The sequence below is a fragment of the Episyrphus balteatus genome, chromosome 1 (assembly GCF_945859705.1).
Source record: "Episyrphus balteatus chromosome 1, idEpiBalt1.1, whole genome shotgun sequence".
In the NCBI taxonomy this organism is placed as follows: Eukaryota; Metazoa; Arthropoda; class Insecta; order Diptera; family Syrphidae; genus Episyrphus; species Episyrphus balteatus.
In genome coordinates this window covers 87,519,622-87,538,966 of record NC_079134.1, presented here as the reverse complement: position 1 = coordinate 87,538,966, position 19,345 = coordinate 87,519,622, and the positions used below count along the sequence as shown (strand labels likewise).

Below are 19,345 nucleotides of genomic sequence, written 5' to 3'. Positions count from 1 at the left end.
TAATGATAATGATAATGATAATGATAATGATAATGATAATGATAATGATAATGATAATGATAATGATAATGATAATGATAATGATAATGATAATGATAATGATAATGATAATGATAATGATAATGATAATGATAATGATAATGATAATGATAATGATAATGATAATGATAATGATAATGATAATGATAATGATAATGATAATGATAATGATAATGATAATGATAATGATAATGATAATGATAATGATAATGATAATGATAATGATAATGATAATGATAATGATAATGATAATGATAATGATAATGATAATGATAATGATAATGATAATGATAATGATAATGATAATGATAATGATAATGATAATGATAATGATAATGATAATGATAATGATAATGATAATGATAATGATAATGATAATGATAATGATAATGATAATGATAATGATAATGATAATGATAATGATAATGATAATGATAATGATAATGATAATGATAATGATAATGATAATGATAATGATAATGATAATGATAATGATAATGATAATGATAATGATAATGATAATGATAATGATAATGATAATGATAATGAAAATAATAATAATATTACTAAGGTTTGGTCGCGTAACATTTTCTACACGACGTGAGTGCTATATTTGTGTTTTATAAGCAATTTCCTTTAAAAAAAGACATAAATTCATACGTGATTGATAAGAAAAGATGCAAAACATTCATGTCGATCTGAGAATATCTATTATTTTATAAATATTTTTTGGTGTTGTTAAAACAAAGCGTCCAAATGGTTTAACCAAGTTCGAGTTCCCGGGAGGCTGTCACCAAATGCTTGGAAAATTCATAGCATAACTTTTTTTTCAGACAAAAGAAATGATTATTGTGAATTATATTTTTTATATTGTGTACCTGTATGTAAAATGAAAGAGTTTAATTCAAATTTGTTTATTTAATAGTGTTTTGCATTGGAAATTGGAAAAATAAATATTATTTTTTATGAAATTGATAGCAAATTAGGTGTCACAAGAAAAAGTCATAAAAATGTGATTATCACATGTGACAATCACCCTACGCAGACCGATTTTGTGATATGTGACTGTCAACTTACGCAAGTCACCTTAACCGATTCCACCCCAGAATTTAAATGGATACATTACCATTTTATTCCAATATTAAATAATTTGTCCTGACTTTCGTTTGTAAGAAAAACAAAATAATACAAATATTTGATACTTGAAATTTAACACAAAAAAAAAAGAATTGATTGGAAGCGATATGACCTGTGGCATTTCAGAAAGTGTCAATTCTTGAGTGAAACCAATCGAAAACGACATAACTAATTTAAAACATGATTTTCCTTTCCAAAATAGTTTTGTTACGCTAAAATCTTAATCTGACCACTGTGCCCCGGCTAAAAAAATTCTTGTTGGTCTCTATTTCATGAGTAAAACAAATACAATACTTACCGAAAATGATAAATCCATTGAATGCCCTCCATTCGCATAACATTCTATCTGACAACCTGTTATAGTGCCGTCATTTAAACAACATGTTTTGTAATTAAATAAAAATGGGTGCCGCGTTCCTGTTATCATCATGTCTTCGTCTCTATTTAACATAATCCTTACTGGTCTCTGTAGCTTATATGCCGCAAATGCAGCCGGGATAGCTATTATAAATGCACGAGATTCCTTTCCGCCAAACCCTCCACCAAGCCGTTTTGCTCTACACACAACGTGCGACACTGGTATGGACAGCGCATGAGCTACTAATCTTTGAACTTCCGCCGGATGCTGAGTTGAACTAAAAAGTTCTATTTCGTCACTATCGCGTGGCACAGCTAATGCAGCATTAGTTTCTAAATAAAAATGTTCTTGGCCACCCATCCGGCAGGTTCCTTCAACTATAAAATCAGCTTTTTCAAATGCTTCTTCTACATCTCCCTGAGTTATGATTTTAGGGTAGTTGGGGAAGTAAGAGTTGGTCGCTATAGCATCTTCTATAGTAATGACAGTTGGTAAAATATCTCTGTATTCTATTTTGACAAGCGATGCACCTCTTTGCGCTATGGTTTGGTTATCACCTACAATAACTCCAATTATAAGACCTTGACAAGTGACCTTGGATGCAAATACTTGCTCATCGTGAAAGACTGCTCCCACAGAATTTTCTTCCTCAGTTAGATCCTTGCTGCTGTAAAAAGCATGAACCCCTTCTAAGTTCAAAGCACTTGATGCATCGATACTTATTATTTCTGCATGAGCTCTTGTACTTAACACTAAAGCCAAATAAAGCTCATTATCCATCTTTGGAATATCATCACAGTAAATAGCTTCTCCTGTTGCTTGTTTTAAGGCCGATGCATGTACTTTTGGACGACCTATTGGGTCAGTTTTAGGTTGTAGAGGTGATACTTTTTCGAAAAGTTGAGTGCTTTTTAATGGAAGTGTCTTAAAAATTTCTGATCCGCTTTTTTCTTCATTGGAAATAAAGTTTTTTATCATGTCATATCTAATAAGCTCATTAGCTATGAATAAAAAGGCTTTGAAAAATAGGCTTATGACTAACGACCGTCTGTAAGAGACCATACCACCCGGAGCATCAGATGACAACGGCAATTCATCACAAAGTGATCTTATAGCTGTATCTATTAACGATTGATCCCATTTTGTGTTTTTTAAAGCTTCTGAAGTCCTTGGAGCAAGAACAGTTGTTGCAGACATGCCACCAAATGCCAAATGTATGTTTTCAATAATATTATTTGACTTAAAACTGACGTTAATTGTTGCATTTACGATCGCAATATCATCTTCTCTCCTTTTGGCCTGCTTGAATGATTTTATGAATTGATTTTTCGTTGTTTTTGGGAATAGAATGCCTACCAAAGTTTCATATTGCTCAATTTTGTTTCGTCGGTAACCCGTAAAGAAACCATGTCCCATTTTAATATTTCTGGTTCTCAAAATACCCTCATTTAAGCTACAAACAGTAAGTGTAACCTCACCAGCAGCCAATACAGGGTTCATATCAGATATTGGGCTCGATGTCATAATATTACCTCCCAATGATGCTACATTCCGAATTTGCTTTCCCGCAAAATATTGAAAAATTTCGAGTGCACATTTATAAAATCTTGTTTCTACCTCTGGCTTAGATGCAATTTGCTCTCTAAGAGTATCTTCAATATCTGCAATACTGACAGCTGCCCCAAAATACATTCCAGAAGAGGTTTCTTCTATCTTAATCATTTCTGGAATCTCCAAGGGATGAATCATAACAGGATAAAGACATTTTTTTATTTTGATTTCTATTCCTATTTCTGTATTACCTACGACGATCTTAGCATCTGGATGGTTTGATTTAATTGCAAGTAAGTCTTTTAGGCAAGTGGGGCGATACCATTCAGTTCTGTTACTTTTAAAGTATATACTTTGTTTGTCATATTTGTCGGTCAACTGAAGTTCAGACGGAAAAATTGGCTCCTGACTTGCATCATAAGGTTCAAATTCTGACTTCATAATAAGACTGTCTTTATTGGTTTCATCGGATACTTTGTCAGGCTTTTTTTCGTTAATCTTACAACATTTTTCACCCATGCCACATGCAAGTTCTTGAGTAAAAGTTTTATATCCTTCAAGAATTGGCCGGTAACCAGTACAGCGACATAGGTTTCCTTGAAATGCAATTTCTAAGTCATGCATTTTTGGTTGAGGGGAGTTTCTGAGAAGAGCATACATTGACATCACAATTCCTGGCGTACAAAATCCACATTGTGATCCATGAGATTTAGCTATTCGCTCCTGAACCGGGTGAAGACGAGTTCGAGTACTTCCAATTCCTTCAACCGTCGTTACAGACTGGCCATGCATTGAGCACACAGGTGTCAGACATGCATTGGCAGATACATGTTTAATGGTCTTTGTCTTGTGATTGATTTTAGATATCATTACAGTGCAAGCACCACATCCACCTTCACCGCAGCCTAATTTTGTTCCACATAAGTGAAGTTTTTCTCTTAAGTAACTCAGCAAAGTACATTCCGGATCAGGATTCAAATCCACAATCTGTAAAAAAATTATTATATACATAGTTTATCAAAAACAAAAACAAATAAATATATGTATATTGTAACGATGAGTTACTGAACTACTTTTAAGATAAATGTCTGAACATACCACCTACTACTGCGAAGGTAAACATCTGAACGCCCTTTTAATAAATATGAACCTTCCTTCTTTTTTGAACACATCCGTTGGAAAAATATCCCACTGGTGGGGAAGTTTACAGCGCCACCTCTTGGAAAGGAAATTTCTAGAACATGGGTACCTATAAATTGATGGCGCGGACACGGACCGGACAGTTTAATTTTGAAATTTTCAAATTACGGTACAAGGTGAAGTAAAGTGCTGGATATTGTTAGTAGTAAATAACGTGATTTAAATAGTGTGCTTGTTTGAGCAAATAATAAAAGTAAATCAAGTTGAAATAAAGTGTGTTTTTTATTTGAATGGAAAGAAAAAGTTGAAATTAAATAAACGAAATCAGTTTTATTGCGAACCTTAGTAAAACATAACAATAGGTGTAATTTTTATTACCACTGGGCTAAACTGGACAAAAAAACGCATCGGGCTTTACCTAAAATCTGCGCAGCTCTGTATATTGAATGTTCCGAGAACAGCAGAAACAACAAAAATTTAGAGTTGTCATATTTTTCGCTTTCAGGTTTTTCTGGTATTACTCATGTCTGTTTTCCAAATAAATAAAAACATGTATGCTAGCAAGCCTATATTCTAAACAATTTATGAAGAAATAAGTTTGGTAGCACAGATTTAAAACTGTTCAAAAAAATAGAACAGCAGACGCATTATATTGATAATGCCACCAAAAAAAAACAATAAATACCTCATATCTACAAGTGAACATAGCCATATTGAAAACGCTACTTGTCTTTATAGAGCAAACGCAATTCAGTGTCAGTTATTCATTTTTCTACTCTTTAATATTATCTTTGTTTGTCTGCGCTGAATTTGCAAACGAATTCAATCAACATAGAAGCACCCAAAAAAAATAGACAAATTGTTCAATAACTTTGGTCTGTTTTTTCCCCCATACAATAAAGCGATCAAATGAACAGAGCGAACATTACATGTTCTTTGCTCTTAACCATTCCCCTGCTTTTTTAATCAAAAATGCTGTTCTTAACTTCGCGACTCTTTTTACAATATGTTCTATGCTCTTTGAAAGTTATCTGCTCTCTTTAGCGACGTTCAAAAAGGAGGACATATTCAATTCGTCTGTACCTATACTGTATTTTTTTTTTATGTCTTGGAAAGCTGATGCCTGCAGTGTTGTCCCATTTCAATTTCGCCCAGTTCTGGCCTGGTTCTAGAAACTATGAGAAAAACCATTAAACCTAGTTTCGACCCATGGAAGACGGTTTTGTTTTTTTGATAAAAAAAGATTATATGCATTCTGTTTCTGTTCTTCATATAAGATTAATGACGACAAGAGCAGAGATGTGTTATGTATAGAAAAGTTAAGGAATAATCCTTTTTATAAAAAAAAAAAAACCGACTTATATTGATCGAAACTTGGATTTTTGGTTTTCTCACGGATTCTATAGTCTAAAATTAATGAAATTGAAATGGGACCACACTGCAGGCACCGGCGCACAGTGGGGCAGAATAGGTCGATTTGTGATATTAATTACTTCTACTAATAATAAGACATTTTTTGTCACTTTATTTGGTTTTGTAACTAAAGTTAACAGACTTCTTGAATTTTATGGACTTTTTGACGTGATAACGTCTTATTAATCGATGAACCATGGCAGCCACCACAAAAAAGTGACGCCAATTTCTAGCGTTACACTCTCGCACTTTCGCGGGCGGCAAAAAAATTCAATTCAAAATTTAAAAAAAAAACTATTAGAGATACAAAAATCTCCTATAGCTTATTTGAAAAATAATAACCTAAAGCTTAATCCAAATGAAGGATTTTTAAAAATTCCGTCATTTAATAGGGTAAACAGGGGTAAAACGGAAAGGTGAAATTTGGGCTAAAATCTAAACGCGAAATCGTAGAGAATTGATTTTTTTTTTGTTATAGATAGATGAGACTAATTTAAGAATAACTGCATTTAAGAAAAAATTTTAAAGCATTTTGAAAAACTAAGCTTTAACGTTTTGTTTGAACGAAGTACATTTGTTGGGGCTATGACAAAATGATGATTTTGGGTAGGGAAATTTTTTTTTGACAATTCTAAGGATGCCAAGTGAAAGATAAGAGAAAAAAAATTAGGGGTCTGACAAGGATTTTTTTCCAACACTCTGCGTTTCAAAATATGAATTTTTGACAAACACCTTGTTTTGTAGGGGTATTTTTGGGTAGTTTTTGATTTTTAGCCTTTTTTTGGAGCGTTCAAAAAATCTCAAACTAATAGGACATGTAGGTTTTGGTCTAATACATACATGTGCATACATTGGAATCGTTTAGTGAGTTTTGACTGAATAACGGAAGAAACATTTTTTTTTAAAAACACGTTTTTTGGCCGTTTTTAACCGATTTGCTTCATTTTTTATTTTTATATTTTTTTGTTTAATAGATAGAGGAATAAAGTGCATGGAGTAATGATAGACCATGACCACGACTAAATGTGTGCGAAGTTTCAATCATTTTCGTAAACACAATTTTGAGATAACGGTAAAATAAAATTTTAGAATTCAAAATATTATATTATAAGAGTATTTTAGAAATTTTATTAAACTTTTATGAGCATCGTGATACAATTACCTTTTATGTATATAACACATAACGGTAGACTAATTACAAGCTAAACAATGTTAAATCAAGAAACTTGCGAAAAACCTCAAAACTACAGTGGAGATCTGTTGATCATGAATAGCCACCAGTGTGGGAAGTACCGTAATATCAGTCTGGAAATTCGACATGGTTGACTTTAAAAAATTCTTACTTCTTTTGTAGGCATCTATGAAATAAGTTTAATACGTCATATGAAAGGTGAAATAATAAGCTTTCATATGGTGTAAAATTTTGTATAGGTTGTCACCGAAAAAAATTGATAAAATAGCTTGAGGACATAAAAATAAATGTTTTTTTTTGCTTTTTTTAATGAAATTTGATCGAGTTCAAAAAATTCTAGCTCTTTTTGTAGATGTCTCATAGACCTGATCGATATGTATTTTGAGCTTAGACAATAAGCTTTCAGATGGTATAAAATTTGTTATAGGTTGTTAGGGAAAAAAATGGAATTAATGACGTGAGAAGATACAAATTCATGTTTTCTTTGCCTTTTTTTTGATGAAAATGATTGTTTTCAATAAATTATTTTTATACTCTATGCGCATATGCTTTTCGATTTAAGTAGTTTTCGCGAATACTTTTTGTGAAATAAAATTTCAAAGACAAGACTTTGAAAAAAATTGTCAAATTTGATGTTCAAGTTATTTTTTTTTTTCAAATTTGCTTAGTGAGGTGGGACTTTTTTTAAAAAACCTTATAGCCGCATCAATTTTAATTCGAAAAAAATTAATAATAAATTAAATTAAAAAATATTTTAATAAAAAAAAAAGCAAAAAACAAAAGCACTTTAACTTTATATAACAAATCGACTTGTTTCACGAAACTTCTTATAATAAAATAAAAAAAAAACAACTTCCAAAAAGAAAAAAAAAACATTGTTTATAAGTAATCAGTGCATGATTGTCAAAAAAGAATGATTTTGTAATTTATTTTAATAAAATCAAAAAAGCACTTTCTTTATGACTTGGAAAGCTGATGCCTGCAGTGTTGTCCCATTTCAATTTCGCCCAGTTCTGGCCTGGTTCTAGAAACTATGAGAAAAACCATTAAACCTAGTTTCGACCCATGGAAGACGGTTTTGTTTTTTTGATAAAAAAAGATTATATGCATTCTGTTTCTGTTCTTCATATAAGATTAATGACGACAAGAGCAGAGATGTGTTATGTATAGAAAAGTTAAGGAATAATCCTTTTTATAAAAAAAAAAAAACCGACTTATATTGATCGAAACTTGGATTTTTGGTTTTCTCACGGATTCTATAGTCTAAAATTAATGAAATTGAAATGGGACCACACTGCAGGCACCGGCGCACAGTGGGGCAGAATAGGTCGATTTGTGATATTAATTACTTCTACTAATAATAAGACATTTTTTGTCACTTTATTTGGTTTTGTAACTAAAGTTAACAGACTTCTTGAATTTTATGGACTTTTTGACGTGATAACGTCTTATTAATCGATGAACCATGGCAGCCACCACAAAAAAGTGACGCCAATTTCTAGCGTTACACTCTCGCACTTTCGCGGGCGGCAAAAAAATTCAATTCAAAATTTAAAAAAAAAACTATTAGAGATACAAAAATCTCCTATAGCTTATTTGAAAAATAATAACCTAAAGCTTAATCCAAATGAAGGATTTTTAAAAATTCCGTCATTTAATAGGGTAAACAGGGGTTAAACGGAAAGGTGAAATTTGGGCTAAAATCTAAACGCGAAATCGTAGAGAATTGATTTTTTTTTTGTTATAGATAGATGAGACTAATTTAAGAATAACTGCATTTAAGAAAAAATTTTAAAGCATTTTGAAAAACTAAGCTTTAACGTTTTGTTTGAACGAAGTACATTTGTTGGGGCTATGACAAAATGATGATTTTGGGTAGGGAAATTTTTTTTTGACAATTCTAAGGATGCCAAGTGAAAGATAAGAGAAAAAAAATTAGGGGTCTGACAAGGATTTTTTTCCAACACTCTGCGTTTCAAAATATGAATTTTTGACAAACACCTTGTTTTGTAGGGGTATTTTTGGGTAGTTTTTGATTTTTAGCCTTTTTTTGGAGCGTTCAAAAAATCTCAAACTAATAGGACATGTAGGTTTTGGTCTAATACATACATGTGCATACATTGGAATCGTTTAGTGAGTTTTGACTGAATAACGGAAGAAACATTTTTTTTTAAAAACACGTTTTTTGGCCGTTTTTAACCGATTTGCTTCATTTTTTATTTTTATATTTTTTTGTTTAATAGATAGAGGAATAAAGTGCATGGAGTAATGATAGACCATGACCACGACTAAATGTGTGCGAAGTTTCAATCATTTTCGTAAACACAATTTTGAGATAACGGTAAAATAAAATTTTAGAATTCAAAATATTATATTATAAGAGTATTTTAGAAATTTTATTAAACTTTTATGAGCATCGTGATACAATTACCTTTTATGTATATAACACATAACGGTAGACTAATTACAAGCTAAACAATGTTAAATCAAGAAACTTGCGAAAAACCTCAAAACTACAGTGGAGATCTGTTGATCATGAATAGCCACCAGTGTGGGAAGTACCGTAATATCAGTCTGGAAATTCGACATGGTTGACTTTAAAAAATTCTTACTTCTTTTGTAGGCATCTATGAAATAAGTTTAATACGTCATATGAAAGGTGAAATAATAAGCTTTCATATGGTGTAAAATTTTGTATAGGTTGTCATCGAAAAAAATTGATAAAATAGCTTGAGGACATAAAAATAAATGTTTTTTTTGCTTTTTTTAATGAAATTTGATCGAGTTCAAAAAATTCTAGCTCTTTTTGTAGATGTCTCATAGACCTGATCGATATGTATTTTGAGCTTAGACAATAAGCTTTCAGATGGTATAAAATTTGTTATAGGTTGTTAGGGAAAAAAATGGAATTAATGACGTGAGAAGATACAAATTCATGTTTTCTTTGCCTTTTTTTTGATGAAAATGATTGTTTTCAATAAATTATTTTTATACTCTATGCGCATATGCTTTTCGATTTAAGTAGTTTTCGCGAATACTTTTTGTGAAATAAAATTTCAAAGACAAAACTTTGAAAAAAATTGTCAAATTTGATGTTCAAGTTATTTTTTTTTTTTCAAATTTGCTTAGTGAGGTGGGACTTTTTTTAAAAAACCTTATAGCCGCATCAATTTTAATTCGAAAAAAATTAATAATAAATTAAATTAAAAAATATTTTAATAAAAAAAAAAGCAAAAAACAAAAGCACTTTAACTTTATATAACAAATCGACTTGTTTCACGAAACTTCTTATAATAAAATAAAAAAAAAACAACTTCCAAAAAGAAAAAAAAAACATTGTTTATAAGTAATCAGTGCATGATTGTCAAAAAAGAATGATTTTGTAATTTATTTTAATAAAATCAAAAAAGCACTTTCTTTAAAAAAAACCGTCTTTTGATGTTCAAAATTTCATTAAAAATATTTTAGGCAAACATTTAGCAAAAGTGTTTGTATTCTAAATATTTGCCTGAACAGAAGATTTTGAAAAAAAATTTTAAGGTGCGTTTCAAAAATTCATTATTTTCTCATTCAATTTTTAAGTATAAGAAATTTATAAAAAAAAAATTTTTCAGAAGAATAGTTATTTACATACTTTTATCTATGCGAGAAGTTTGTGTTTTATTTTTTTCTCAAAGAATTTTTTTTTTAACCAAATAAACAAAAGAACACCTTTTTTTATTAATTATTTAAAACTGAATTTTTGCTCTAAAACTCTCAATTTCAACCGCATGAATAAACATAAATCAAAGACAAATATGCTCATCTTATCAATTTTACTATTAAGTTTAGAAATCGTGATCTTTTTTTCCCATAGCTTTAGTTTAAAAAATAATCTTTATATCACCACACTATATGGGGGCTGCCCCACTGTGCAGCGACTTTCTAATACAAAAAGAATTATCAAAATTGGTTCACCCAGTCCATAGTTATGAGCAGGGCCCGGATTTGTATGCCCTAAAAAATGAAATATGCGCCTAAAATATGCGCTTAAAATTACTTAATATTCCAACAAAAATAAAATAAATAAATAAATAAATAATAATACAGTCCTTTATTAATGGAAGGTTTTCACAGCAAACAGTTAATTAAATTAACATAAAATTCAGGTTGGTTTAGCAAAAAATATACTATTTATATTATATAATATGTTAATACACAGTGGGGTACGTTGAGTCGCCGGGGCCCCGAGGCAAGACTAAAGTTTGGGCCCCTTTGATATTTGGGGGCCCCTTAGATACAAAAAAAAGTAAGTATACGCCATACATTTTTTTTGGGTGCCTATTGTTTCGCCTTTTTTACTTCGATTTCTTATATTTCGTTTTTGACACAATTTTTTTTGTTTAGTTCGCCATCCCTTATTTAGGTTTTCGTTTACTTCGTATTTCGATCACTTCGCCCAACTATAACTTCGCCTTGTGTCTTCTTGATTTTTATTTATTTCGCATTTTCATTACAAGTCCAATGAGTTGTTTCGTCAAGGTTCATTTCGCTTTTAGTTTATTTTGGGATCTGGTTATTCCGTCTTCAGTTTTGTGGATTGTTTTGGGTTTTGAAGACTTTTGGATAAAGATAAGCAAATCCTTATAATATAAAAGATCTGTTACCTTAAATTGTAACGAATTCGTTGTTTTTTTTTGGGCATTTTTAAAATTAACAGGCACTCAAAATGACGCGAATTATTCGCCACCATTTGTTTCGCCATTTTTTTGTGGATGTTAATAGCCTAAGGGCGTTAAAATTCGCGCGAATTTTAACGCCCTTAGGCTATTAACATCCACAAAAAAATGGGCGAAACAAATGGTGGCGAAATAATTAAAGTCCAATTGAACTAAAGGCGACTTAATTCCAAAACTAAATAATGAAAAAACGAAGTAATCAATAACAAAATAAACTAAAAACGAAGTTATAAGAAAACGGAGTATAAGTTTGTCGAAATAAGGAAAAACGAAATAAATAAAAAACTAAACAACAAAAATACAAAACAATAAAATAGCGAATCGACTTAGACGAAACAACCAAAAACCGAAATAAGAAAAGCGAAACAAACCATACCCATTTTTTTTGTATGGCTTATTTATTTTTAGGTTTATTTTAATGTTTTAATATGTTCGTTATGCACTTTGCTATACTTACTTAAAATGTCTATCATAAAAGTAGTAAATACTTGAAATAGGGGCCCCAAAAATTAAATATTTAGAGACCTCTAAAATAAAAATTTGTTTAGCTTAGAATTAATAGTTCTTGGGGCCTCTGTTCTGAAGTAATATGTACACATCTGATTTTCTATCATCAAACATAGTTTATTTCTTTTGGGGCCCCTGAAAAATTATTTTTGGGGCCTCAAAATTAAGTGCTTAGAGGCCCCTAAAATATTATTGGTATTGGGGCCTCTGTTCCGAAGTAATATTCGGAATGCAACCAATAACGTAATGTTTTTATTTTGGGCCCTGATGTATTTGTGTTGGGGCCCCTGAATTGATATTTAATTTTACATTTGATTGTTTTGAACCACTGAAGTAAAAGGTTTTGATGATCCTCAAATAATATTATTTGTCATGCCATCAAAAAATTTGATGAATATTTTTGGGCTCCTTAGTAATAGAGTTTGTGGCCCCCAATTAATATTTGATTGCCTTTCAACTAACGGGGCTCCTGAAAAATTATTTTTTGGGACCCTTCATATAATATTTTTGGAGCCCCGAAGTCATATTTTTTTAGGGCTCCTAAAGTAATATTTAGTAATCCATCAACAAATGTAATTTAATTTAAAAAAACTATTTTTTTTTTAAATTTAATTTTTTGGGGGCCCTGAAGTAAAGGCTTTTGGGGCCCCTGACCTGAAGATGTTTGCTTTTTTGGGGCCCATAATGTATTGACTTGAGTAATATTTGGTATGCCATTAACAAAACTTTTTTTGCTTTTTTAGGGCCTCTAATGCATTATTTGTGGTTGCAAAGATTTTTCAAGTAATATTTTTTGGGGCCCTAAGATTATTATAATTTTTCTTTGAAAATAGCAGTTTATTTTGTTGGGGTAACCTTTTTTTTAAATCAATATATTATATTATCTGCATTGTCTCCAGTGGGGGCCCTGGATTCGGTCGGGGGCCCCGGGGCGCCGCCCCGCTTGCCCCAAGGGAGTGTACGCCCCTGTTAATACATTAGTTTCGTAAAAAGGTTTTGTTAGCATGAATCATGAAATGTTTCCTGAAGTTTTCAAAAGTAAGCCGATGGGATTTGGTCTTAAAAAACTTTTATACATGGAAAATGACCTCTCCACGTCCACAGACGTTAGTGGAGCAATTATTAAAGAGCTTATCCCATTTATAGAATATTGACTATCCAAGCAGTCTCCATTTTCATTTAGGGATAACATGGGGTATGGGGGCCAATTCTGGTTCTGTGAATAAGTGAAACGAATAGCTTTTCACTTGTTCACTCCTTTGATTCTTGTTCTGTGACAAAATGAAAACAAACATAAAAAATATTCATATAATTATATTTCTTTCACTAAATTATTCATAATATTATAGGACGAGAGTCGGTTTTGTTTCAAATGAATCGAAAAAGTGAAAAGAATGTTTGAAAGCGAAAATGAAAAAGTTTTCCTTTCGATTCACGTTTTCACAGAACCAGAATTGGTCCCATGGTGAAGAAATTCTTCATTTTTATGCATCCTTCTTTTTTTTACGAACTTTTTCTATTTTTTTACAAATAGACTGACCCATTGAAGACTCTACTGCATTTATTTTCGAAATTGCTTCCTCTATCAAACTTACTTGTTTATTAAGCGAGTTTCAACCCTCTAGTTTTTTTATAGTCTCACTGAGAAACCCATAGTTTGAACTTATGAAAGTCAGCTGGAATTGTGTTTAGTGCTGCAAAGTTCTCAACAGATAGAAATGTTTTGTCGGAGAAATTAGTTTTAGGTCTTTAAAGTTTATTTTTCTTAAAATATGCTCGAAAAATATGCATTTATTGTGAAAATATGGTCATTAAGCCAGAATATCCATTTATACCAAAATATGCAAAAATATGCGCTAACGATTGAATGCCACTTTAAAGCAAATTTCTCGATTCCAAAAACTATCTGATTCATTTGTTTCTTAGGCCGTCCAAAAAAAAATATGCATTTGCATAAAAATCCGGGCCCTGGTTATGAGTTAAAAACATTTAAAAAAAAAATACAGACGAATTGATGATAACCTCCTCCTTTGTGGAAGTCGGTTAAAAAGTGAGTGAATATTATATACCTATGTGAGAACGGTTTGTTTTAGAGAGAGATTGTTGGTTGTAAGTTTTACACTGTTGTATAATGTACATGAATGACTGTGAATCGGAACAATCCAGACGCATTCTATTTAATTCTTTTGAGGTCTTAGCGATGAATTGGGATAATCGTCTTTCTTTTTAAGCTAAAATAGCTAAATGCTAAAGTGAAATCTTAATTATTGGTAGTGAAATGAGATTTATCCATTCTACATTATTTATGCAGGTGATTTCACAAATTCGTTTTCTGGTTTCTCTTTCTATTTTCTATTTTATTAATTTGTGTAGGTATGTTGTTGTCTTGGGCATTTTTGTTTGTAAATGCATTTTATAAAAAGTATTGTGGGAAAAGCCACAAGTGACATTTGGTTGCATTTTGTTCAAAAACCTGACCATATTTCAAATCAGGAATGAAGAAATTCAACAGCTATTTAAAGAGTGATTCAATAGCAGCTATCAAAAGCTGCTTTTTTTAATGCTGCTCTATAGCACACCCCTAAGACCGGTTGTAATAAAAACACACCAAATATTAACCCGTGAGTGTGGTGCCTCTGAGCTCTGAATATCAGTATACAATGCATGTTTGGAAATATTAATTCATGATTTTTGTGATGGTATGAGAGTAGTGTTGTGTTGGTTTTTTACATCGAGTTTTTTACAGGGTTTTTTACATGTAAGAAACTCGATGTAAAAACTTCAAAATTACATGTTAAAAAAAAAACTCACTGACGTAAAAAATGATAAAAATGAAATTTCCTTAGAAAATCAAAACAAAACGATCTTTTTATGCTTTTTTTCAACTATTTGGAGGGAAAGAAAAACACTACAATTTTTGTACGATGGTTAATTATTTAATTTCATTAAATTCATTAAAATCAATGTGAATTAATTTCATCGACCTTTAAATGTTAATGGATTTTCAGCAAATTTAAATTTTGGGCAATTGGGGTTGATGGAAAGCCTGCCGCGTTTTATTTTAGTCGTGGTTCTAAAAACATCACATTCCTTAATTAGTCCACTTTTTTGTTTAAAATTATGACAAGTTTCTTAGAAGAAAGCTAAAGTTATTTGATAATATGTCAGAATTTTGCTGCAGATAAATGGACACAAATAATATAAAGAGAGAGCATAATCCATTTTCTAAAAGGTTTGCAAAAAATTATGTATTGGATTTGAGGAGCACAAAATTCAACTTCAAGCTTCAAAGTTTATTGTTTGTGGAACAGGAACTTTCACTAGAGCCCAAATGAAATAATTTCACAAGTTCATTATTTGTGAAAATATGTATCTCATTTTGGTCCTAGAAAAAACAGACCATTAATTATTGATATTTTAATTATGATTTATAAACGTTAGTTAGAATTCAATGAATTCAGGTGTTCTATACAAAAAATTATGTAGGTACTTCGAATGGCAAGTTGTCAAAATGAATGCGTTTTTTAAGTTTTTTACCGTTTTATACCATTTTTACGTTTTTTACATGTTTTACACATTAGATAAAATCTAACGCAAAACCCAAGAACACAAACTGTGAACTTCCCCTTTTACGATGTATACGATTGTTTTTTTCATTCAAATAGTTTTCTTGAACGATAGTTTTTTCATTTGAATAGTTTTTTAATGCGATAGTTTTTTCATTCAAATAGTTTTTTTAAACGATAGTTTTTTCATTTGAATTGTTTTTTAACACGATAGTTTTTTCATTCAAATAGTTTTCTTAAGCGATAGTTTTTGGTTTTAGAAAACCATTTTTGGTTCAGATTTTCATTTTTTTATTTATATTTTTTGGGGAAAGTACGATAACTAAGGCGGGGGAAATTAGTAACGGATTCTTGTAGAGGAGTTAAATACAAGCATTTTTTACTATGAGAAGGGGGTCTATCTCCCCCCTTTTAGGAAGGAGGGGCAATTTTCTAAAAAAAATGACTCAAAATAAAAAAAAAAATATTTAAAAACGGCAACACCTACAGTTATGAATGACACATTTTTCAAAAGGCAGAATATTACATTTTTTTTTAATTTTTAAATCAAGTTATTTTATTCAATACTTTTTGAAATAATCGATTTCAAAGTCAAATTTTGGGAATAAAAAGTTGAAAATTACACTTTCAAGGTCATATATCCCGACTAACAATTTTGCTTCTGTAAGGCTTTATACATGCTTCTTTTGCTTCTATAAAGCTTTATAGAAGCAAAATTGTTAGTTGGGATATGTATGATGTGCACCGCTGAGGCCTGTCAGACCAAGATTTTTTAACTTAGCATGTTAAAAATTACCACGGTAAGAATTTTTAGCCTTACAAGAGCTACCTTAGTCAAATGTGCCAGCCAGTGCCTGGATAGGGGGGTCGTGGGGGTCATGACGCACTTAACACAATTCCAGCTGACTTTCATAAGTTTAAACTATGGGTTTCTCAGTGAGACTATAGTAAAACTAGAGGGTTGGAACTGGCTTAGTAAACAAGTAAGTTTGATGAAGGAAGCAATTTCGAAAATAAATGCAGTAGAGTCTTCAATGGGTCAGTCTATTTGTAAAAAAATAGAAAATGAAGGGTACATAAAAATGAAGAATTTCTCCACCATGTTATCCCTAAATGAAAATGAAGAGTGCCTGGGTAGTCAAAATTTTAAAAATCAGATTAGCTCTTTAATAAATGCTCCTACCTACCTAAATGCTCCTAGCCTACCTGAATTTAATGTTAATTTTATTTACTATTTGCTGTGAAAACATTCCATTAATAGAAGACTGAATTATTTTGTATTTTATTTAAATTTTTTTTTTTGTTTACTTTTGTATTGTACTGAATATTTTTGCAGCATATTTTGGATTTATTAAGGCATATTTTAGATTTTTGTTGGCATATTTAGTAATTTTATTTATTTATTTATTTATTTTTTTTATTTATTTTTTTATTTTCATCAATCAGAGATATAAACTCTTACAGACTAATATATACATATTAACAAATATTTTAGTAGGTGGGTTATAAAAAAAATTAATAATGCTATACTTTATTTAACAATTATAACAGTTTTTTGTAACAAGCAAAACAAAAAAGGAACATAGGAATTTATACAAATTAAAATTGAAAATACATAAATAACAAAGTAAAACAGGTAAAAAATATAAATAACATTAAATAAGAGATATCACAATTGATTTAAAAGTATCTCTTGTACAAATCATAAAAAAATCTACTCTTGAGCATATAGTATTAGCCTCTCACGGGAAATAGGTTCATTGCGCCCATAGTTCCTGCGATGATACTGTTCATATATTACAAAACGTTCACGTGTTAATCTAGATGGTGCATTTAATTCAAAAAATAGGTTTTTTAAAGGAGGGCATTGTATATGACCGGTTAAAATATCTCTAACAAACATGACTGAAAAATATTTCCGTCTTGTTTCCAGAGTTTTTATTCCAAATAATAAGCATCTGGTTTCGTAAGAAGGTTTAGGAATGCTCCAATTTAACATATTTTAGGCGCATATTTCGTGTTTTTTAGGGAATAAAAATCCGGGCCCTTATCATAACTAATCGCAATTACTTAATTTGATATTTTGGTTTAAGAAGATATACGTTTTTCTTTGTAACATACCTATGTATTTTTTAATTTGTACATTTTTTTTTTCTTTTTAAAGTTAACTTTTGCTTTCAGAGATCACATTTCTTAAAATGCGTATTAAACATACCTAATTATAATTATACTATTTTTACTCGGTACTTTTTTTTAGAAAAAAATGTTTATGGTTTGATGTTTCCGCAAAAAAATAATGATCCTGAAAACATCGCTCTTGGAAACATCGATGTAATCGAAACTTCAGTTTTTTTTTTAAGTGAAGCGCACCAGGCGAGTTCTACCCAAAACACGAATGTGGAAGAAAAACATTTCTGAATTATTTTCGTACTTTTAGTATAGTTGAACCCATAGCCGTATTTAGGGGAGGGGTTACAGGGTTTAACCCCCCCCCCGAAATTTTTTTTAGAAAATCATATGATAAGAATTTGAACAAATACGAACCACATATTTGTACAATGTACAACATAATGTATGCAGATCTTGATGGATTGATTTCATATTTTAGTTTATTAGGTATACCTTAATTCCATTTAAGACTTTTCCAATTTTGTCCCGGTTAAGTTTCAAAAAGCTTTGAACAGAATAAAGTATCTGAAAAAAGTATTTTTTTTCATAAAATTCCGATTTGTATGGAATTTTCAACCCTCTTATAATAATTGGTAACTATGTATAAGTCGTATACACAAAAGTGGATAAACATAAATTGAGTGTCTCTTCTTTGTAAACAATTTGTTTTTGCTAGAAGAGTTCACTTAATAATACGTCATAAACAAAAAAAATATGCATTTTTTGTTTTTACTTGGGAATGTCATGCTTAATAGCTCTATACTAAATAATATGTTAGGGCTTGCGTCGAAACAGCTGAATATAAACAAGAAACGAAATATTCTTCCTTCAGCCTAAATATTGGAAACTTTCATTTTTAAATGTTATAATATTAAATATTTAAATCTTAAATGGCGTTAAAGTAAACAAATTTTTTTAAAATTTTTTTCTGAACTTCGGAATTAGGGGTTAAAAAATCGATTTTTCAAAATCATGTGATATACTCTGAACCAAATACTAACCTAAATACAACGAAAAAATTCGTTGAGCCAAAGAAAATTTAATTAATTTTCAGCCGATGAAAAATTTAATTTAATTTTTGATCGAGAATTAATGAATTTTTACATCACTTTACGAAATTTTTTCATCGATTAACGTAAAATTTATTTAACCACGGTCATATTTTTCGTTAGTCAATGTATTTTTAGATTAATTTATGAAAGGAACTTTCGTTAGCTAACGATTTTTTTCGTTAATTTTATGAATATTTTAATTAAATTACGAAAAAATATTCGTTAGCTTACGAAACTTTTCGTTGTATTAATTATTTTTTTAGTAGATTATGCTTGCATTCTTTTCGTAGAATTAGGTACGAACTTTTTCGTTAACCTAGAAATTTTTCATTCATTTTCTTCCCTTAATTTTGGAATAAAAAAACCTGAAATTCAGAAAATCCGCTGAAAATTTTTAACCATAAAAGAAAACATATTTTGAATTTTTTAATAAATTGGCGTTTCGTCATGGTGGAGCTCACTTGGACTCATCAGTTGACTTATCGTGAGACACCTTGTCAATA

General features: G+C 30.3%; 1 protein-coding gene across 2 annotated transcripts in view; it reads right to left on the bottom strand.

Annotated features, from left to right (window-relative positions):
• LOC129906886 (xanthine dehydrogenase) overlaps positions 1–19,345 on the bottom strand; it is a 148,849-nt gene that overhangs the window by 115,428 nt on the left and 14,076 nt on the right. For both annotated transcript variants that reach the window (XM_055982852.1, XM_055982851.1), the window contains exon 2: positions 1,475–4,072. In XM_055982852.1, the coding sequence (XP_055838827.1) occupies positions 1,475–4,072 (2,598 nt within the window). The remainder of the gene's footprint in view (positions 1–1,474; positions 4,073–19,345) is intronic.